The 7015-nt window shown below is 44.2% G+C and overlaps 1 protein-coding gene across 2 annotated transcripts in view; it reads right to left on the reverse strand.

Annotated features, from left to right (window-relative positions):
- C2cd6 (C2 calcium dependent domain containing 6) overlaps positions 1-1815 on the reverse strand; it is a 103415-nt gene extending 101600 nt beyond the window's left edge. The window contains exon 1 of one of the 2 annotated variants that reach the window (XM_031367593.1): positions 1373-1815. In XM_031367593.1, coding sequence (XP_031223453.1) covers positions 1373-1744 — 372 coding nt within the window. In that variant the 5' untranslated portion in view covers positions 1745-1815. The remainder of the gene's footprint in view (positions 1-1372) is intronic. The other variant, XM_031367594.1, reaches the window with a different exon arrangement.
- Between the last annotated feature and the right edge of the window lie 5200 nt (positions 1816-7015).

A 7015-nucleotide genomic window follows, 5' to 3' on the forward strand; every position in this document is an offset into this window, starting at 1 on the left:
GAAAGAAAGAAAGAAAGAAAGAAAGAAAGAAAGAAAGAAAGAAAGAAAGAAAGAAAGAAAGGAAGGATGAAAGGAAGGAAGGAAGGAAGGAAGGAAGGAAGGAAGGAAGGAAGGAAGGAAGAAAAGGAATCAGCATGTTCAGAACAATATTCAAAGTCACACTATTCTGAGAAGTAAAGCCCAAATTCCTTAAGGTCATGCACAATCAACTTAGCCCATGGTCTGGTTGTCAAAGCACATCTCTCTTACAAATCTTGGTGACTTTTAATTTAATAGTATCAAAAACTAGCCAGGCGATGGTGGCACACGCCTTTAATCCCAGCACTTGGGAGGCAGAGGCAGGTGGATTTCTGAGTTCGAGGCCAGCCTGGTCTACAGAGTGAGTTCCAGGACAGCCAGGACTATACAGAGAAACCCTGTCTCGAAACGCCCCCCCCTAAAAAAATTGTATCAAAAACTTATCCTTTAATATGCTTTAATATGCTCTCCCTTTATCATAACAATACATTAAATGCATGCTAAGGTTTTGGAATTAGGAGAATCTTGGACACCAAGTAATTAATTTTATAGAGATGGAGCTCAATTTTTTGTATGTGTCATTTGTTACTGAGTTTTTATTTTTTTTTTACTATTTTTTTTTTTTGAGACACAGTTTCTCAGTGCCGCCCCTCCTATCCTGAAACTTGCTCTATAGTCCAGGCTGGCCTAGAACTCAGAGATTCACCTGACTCTGCCTCCTGAGTAAAGGCACGTGCCACCACTGCCTTTGTTTCTGGACAATTTAACTGCACTTTTTTCTTAGTAATGTAAGGCCAACAGTGTGTGTGAAATTTCCTAGTAATCTTCTCATAACATGTACATAAAAAGGAACTACAACTTGCCTCTCTCCCTTGCTATCTACATCTCCATCCTCTCGTTACTATTAAACACTGGAGACCAACCTGGGCTACACAGCGAGTACCAGGTCAGCCAGGGCTTATGAACTAAGGCCAAATAAAGCAGACTACGGCCCCTCTACAACAAAATAATCAGATAATAAAAATAAAGTGTCTGGGGTTTATAGCACATCTCCAGATAAACTACATCTCAGCAATGGTACTGACTGCGGTGAGCAGTCAGGGACTGTTCTCTGCCTGGTTAAAACAGCAATTACATTATCGTCTCCTTCTTAACCGGTCTTTCATATGCTAGTTGATAAAATGAGGCTCAGGAAGTTAAGTAACTGCCTAAGGTCTCTAGTGTCACCACCTTTCAGATGGACTGGGGGTCGGGGGGAGGTGGTCTCAGGATTGCCAGTCCCCAGGGCACCCCCTGCCCCATCTCCATCCCCCACCCTCCCATCCACGGCCCACCCTCCACCGTGGCCACTCACAGTCAACAGCCGAGTTCCTGCGCCTTTACCCTTGCCCTTGTCCTTGTCTTTGTCCTTCTCAGGGAGCGGCTTGCCTTCTTCATCAGCATATCGGACTGAAGAGATATTGGATGCTCTGCTCTGCTGGGCACCTGGGGGGATGAGGGAGGTCTTCTGGAGAATGGGGTTCGGCAGCAGGGACTGGGCCCCCAAACTACGGTTGCTCATGATGGAAGGCCTGTAGGCGTAAGAATGGGAGGAGCGCTTCATGGAGACGGAAGTGAGCTTAGATGGCTGGTTGGGAAGAACGGCTGGGGTGGTGGGAACCCTGCCAGATGTCTCTTGAGGGTTACTGATGGAAACCCTCCGGTTTCCCGGAGGAGGCAACTCCATTGCTGCATTCTCTTCAGGGCCCAATCTGCCACTAACCGCTGCTTGCTGCGCACGTGCCGCTGCCTTTCCCACGCTTTCCCGGACCGCGTGCAGAACGCCCGGCCGGGCTGTGCAAGCTTCAGCCGCCTGCAGAGTCTGCAGGCTTTAGCAAGCAGGACCATCGGGTGTGGCTCCTTGTCTGGCAGAGCTAGCCGGTGGGCAGCCGCCATCCCCAGAGGGGAAATGCTACCTAAGTCTCAGGAGTCCGCTTCTCCACACACCGTTATCTTTCCAGATTCAGAGTATGAGATATCACTTCCACCTGGGTGCCGACTAGCTATTTCCAGAACGAACTTACCCGAACGAACACCTTTGACTTCTCCACAAACAAGACACATTCATGTATGTATCTTACCTCCTGAGCCTCTAATATGTTCCAAAACCATTTGATGTAGTAATGCCACATTGGCAAAATTACGACACTTAAAAAAAATTGTATCTTGATAAGAAGAACCCTTTCTCTTTACCATCCCTGGTCTGGGATATCTGTCATGTAGAGAAATATTATGATTTATTTTATGGTTTTTCAGTTTGCCTCATCAACTCCTTTTGCTCTCACAGTATTAGAACAAATGTACCATTATACATGAAGCAGACCCAGAAACTTTATTGACCATTTAGCACTTAAAAATATTTTTCAAAGGTGGCTCTAAGGCAAGGTGGATAGCACATTTTAACATTTTAAATATATTTTCCTGCCTCAGAACTAGTCACCACTATATTTGAAATGTAGTCTTTTTTTAAAGCAAGAATCTGCTCAAAAGCCAATTTAGTTAATCTTTAGTTAATCTCTACCACTAGAAAACTTCCATTGCACACAGTTCCTGTTCACATCCAACCTCACCTACAGACCTTTCCTGGATTTTCAACTCCCACCTCTTTCTAAATAGATTAAGAGCCTCCGGAAAGCAGTTTACCAAGTGCTTTCTCACATTCCCCCCCCCCCCCCCCAGACACAGTTAACTGCATCCTACTGCTTGCCATACCCCTTATGCTGGGTCACAGTAGTAGCTGCTCTAGACAGAATTCTTTAGAAACAAGAATGAGGTCCCCGCCTTTACCTTTCTGGCTTCTTGGCATAAAATCCCAAGCCCCTTGACTCCCGTGTGTGATCTGGGTACATGCCCAATGGTACTTACTTATTTTTATCAGATCATTCTTTTATTAAGATTTATTTATTTATTTTTATGTGTATGAGTACACTGTAGCTGTACAGATGGTCGTGAGCTATCATGTGGCTGCTAGGAATTGAACTCAGAATAGACCCGCTCGCCCGGGCCCCGCTCGCCCCGCCCCGCTCACACCAGCCCTGCTCGCTCCGGAGTAATCTACTGCAGTTGTCTTCAGACGCACCAGAAGAGGGCGTCAGATCTCATCACGGGTGGTTGTGAGCCACCATGTGGTTGCTAGGATCCGAACTCAGGACCTTTGGAAGAGCAGTCAGTGCTCTTACCCGCTGAGCCATCTCGCCAGCCCATCAGATCATTCTCACTTCCACAGGTTCGTGTAATGCAGCACAAAATATACCTAGCATTACAGATTAATCTTGGGTTTTGTTTTGTTAAACAATGAGAGATGATTTTATTTGTATTGTAAAGCTAGTCTCACTAGGTGGTCATGGTGGTGCATGCTTGAGAGGCAGAGGCAGGCAGATCTCTGTGAGTTTGAGACCAGCCTGGTCTGGAGAAGCCCTTTCTTGAAAAACCAAGAAAGCAAAACAAAACAACAACAACAAACAAACAAAAAAACCTATTCCCATGCTCTGGTTACTGGCTCCTTAAGGGGAGTCCAGTTCTGTGGGAGAGTTTAGCCATTAACTCTGTGCATTATCCAGAATGCTTCATGTTTTCTGGCCAGGGGCTGAGCCGTGAGGAATAAGCACTATTCGAAATCCTTGCTCTGTGCATTTGTCTCTTGGAGGCATCTGCTAGAAAACAATGGCATTATTGTTTTACAGTGAAATATAAGTATAAAGGAAAGATATAGTACTTCAGGGTCCACAAAAGCCTGCCTCTTCTGAATTATTATCAAGTCTGGAAATTCATTTGAACTTAATTGATGGCGGCAACTAGCAATGGTCTTTGGGTTGGACAGAAATATAGTCTCGTGAACAAATTCATATCTCTAGGTATTTTAGTTCATTAGTGATACGCAATCTGAAAAGAACAGAAATGTTTCTCACAGTGTTGGAGGAATGCTGGGAGTCTGCTGAGGGCCTAGTCTGTGCTTTCTCAATGGTGTCTTTACAGAGTCCTCCTGAGCACTGTGCTCACACGAGAGAGGGCACAGTGTAGAACTGACCAAGTCCTTCTGCGAGTCCTACAAGGATTTCACCTGCCTGGGTCTGAGATTTGGTCAGGACAAGATGTTCAGAACGTGGCAGAGTGCCCTCTAAACCCACATGGTGTAGGGAGAACTGTTTCCCCACACTTTCTTCTGACCTTGCTATGAACAGCCACAGATGTACATGAAAAAGAAATAGATGTTAAAGAAATTTAAATTTAAAATATAAATACATAATTTTACATTGAGAGATAAGAACCAAATGAAATATGATTTTGTTGTGCCGGGAAGCATTCGTGAACCCCAAAAGACCACCAAGGAGCCATTTCTGATGGAATAGCATTAGGATCTCTTTCTTACAAGCTGGGGCTTGGGCTCATTAACACAACCCTGACACAGCAGGATGGGAAAGGAAGGTGGAGCAGCCTCGAACCCTCCACAGGACAAGTTTTTATAGGAAAATAGGAGCAAGTGAGGGGTGAGGGAGGGGGTGTCCAGACTGGCAAGCATCTAATAGAATGACTATAAGCCAACAGGTGGGTGCTCTGAAGCAAGACAGTATACAATCACAAAGGGTCTGAAAGAACATCTGAAACAATCAGACTAATCTTTGACTAACTGTTGCTAGGAAGTAGCTAGAGAGTAACTCTGGTCAAGGACAAGCCGTGGGGTCCCTCCTGATACTTGGGTATAGCTTGGGTATTGCTGTAGGTCAAGTTTTTAGGCCTTTTTTTTTTTTCTTTAAGATGGAGGCCAGTCCCAAGATGGAGTAGGTTTGGCCTCTCAATTTTATGAGGGACAACTAGAAAAATTCTAAAATGAACTGGATGTTAAATATTATGGAATTATGTTTTCTGATTGCTTTAATGATACTGTGCATTCATAGACAAATGCCCTCAATTCTTCAAATAAATTTCCCTTCAAAAGATTTTGAGGGCTGGAGAGATGGCTCAGTGGTTAAGAGCACTGACTGCTCTTCTGAAGGTCCTGAGTTCAAATCCCAGCAACCACATGGTGGTTCATAACCATCTGTAATGAGGTTTGATGCCCTCTTCTGAAGTGTCTGAAGAAAGCTACAGTGTACTTACATATAATAAATAAATAAATCTTTTTAAAAAAGATTTTGAAAGAAAAAGAGGGGGACTGAAAAAGCAAATGAGATAAAAATTTAACATTAAACCTAGCCTGATATCTCATAGCACTGTGTTTTAAAATCTCCAAAAACTGCTACAGTGATGATCGAGGGAAAATGGCTCGGCAGTGAAGAGCCCTGCCTCTCTTTCAGAGGACCCAAGTTCAGTACTCAGTACCCACATTGGATAGCTTACAACTTCGTAGCTCTAGGAATCTGACACTTCTAGCCTACATGGGCACCCACACTCGTGTGGTAGGGACACACACTCATATGAATAAAAATAAAACTTCTTTTATTTTTTAAATGCTGAGCTGAACTGGTGAGCTGGCTCAACAGATAAACACCCTTGCACAAGCCTACCCAGAACCCATACAAATGAGGAAGGAAAGAACCAACCACACCGTTGACCTTTGACCTCCACATTGAGTGCCTTTCTCATCATTTATACACACTGATGGTGATGATGAATACTATGATGAAAGGTTTTTTGTTTTTTTTTTTTAAAGGTGCTAAGCTCACTCGCCTTTCTGTTTTTTTGGTACTCATCTCTAGAAGGAAATCATCCATTTTACAAAGCCCCTGCTCACATCTGACTTTACGTACAAACCTTTCCTAGATCCTTCCATTCCCAGATCTAAGTAGATTAAGAGCCTCATCCTCCCTCCTCCCTGCTCCCATAAACCTATGCTTCATCCTCAAAGATTCCAATTTGACAGGTCTGATAGTCTCATCTACAGCCTTAGCAATTCGCCTTGAGTTAATCAATGAGGCATTTGCAATGAACTTTCCTAATCACCATGGTCAAAAGAATCTTTGGCATGCACTGTTGGGTTGTTGCTGGTGAAGGATTTGAAGGTTCCATCAGCTGTTCAGGAACTGTGTCCTTGCTGAGGTATATCAGGGCGTGTGAAATCTAAGTCATACTCTCAGACCTGAATTCAAAGACCATTCTTCCAGCGTCAGTTATGACATTATTAACATAGCTTTCTCCAGCTGCAATGTAAGGCTGCATTCTCTATGCCGCAGTTAGGAGCAAACCTAGCCACTTATCTAATACAAAGCTGCTACCTCACTTGTCTGTATTTCAAGTCTGGTACAGATATAACTGAGTCCAAATCAAAGTACCACAGGGACGGTAGGCAGCACTCTCTGGAGGACTGCTTCCTTGCTCATCCTTGATAGAATCCCTGAATTCTATGTCTGTTGGCTGTTGGATAAGAGTCTGTTCCCAGCCTCTTGGGTCACTAAAGGCCCCTCCACCTTTATAAGCAGAAATATCACAACTGACCAATAGCTTTTGATGAAATAGAAAGGGGTTTAGTCCTTCAGAGAACATCATCTGGGGCTGGAGAGATGGCTCAGTGGTTAAGAGCACTGACTGCTCTTCCAGAGGTCCCGAGTTCTGGATTCCCAGAAACCACATGTTGGCTCACAACCATCTCTAATGGGATCCAATGCCCTCTTCTGGTGTGTCTGAAGGCAGCAATGGTGTATTCATATAAATAAACAAACAAACAAATACCATCACCTGCTACGATGAGCCACTGAACAGCAGAGGATACTCTCCCCATTTCAAGGCTCATATCCCTACTCACATCTGCAAACCCACTTTTGCTGTGAAAAAGTCTTATGGTCATGGACTCCAGGAATGAGAGGGACCATGACTCAGCCAGTGACAACCCCACACTGAGAGCACCTTTCCCTACTTCTCCTTGACGACACAATTCAGATATGATAGATCTCAGCTCAATATCCCTGCACTTGCTGCAAAACAGACGATGAACTCTTACACCCCCAGCTGCTGCCAACATGAG

This window comes from Mastomys coucha, unplaced genomic scaffold, assembly GCF_008632895.1.
Source record: "Mastomys coucha isolate ucsf_1 unplaced genomic scaffold, UCSF_Mcou_1 pScaffold14, whole genome shotgun sequence".
NCBI lineage: Eukaryota > Metazoa > Chordata > Mammalia > Rodentia > Muridae > Mastomys > Mastomys coucha.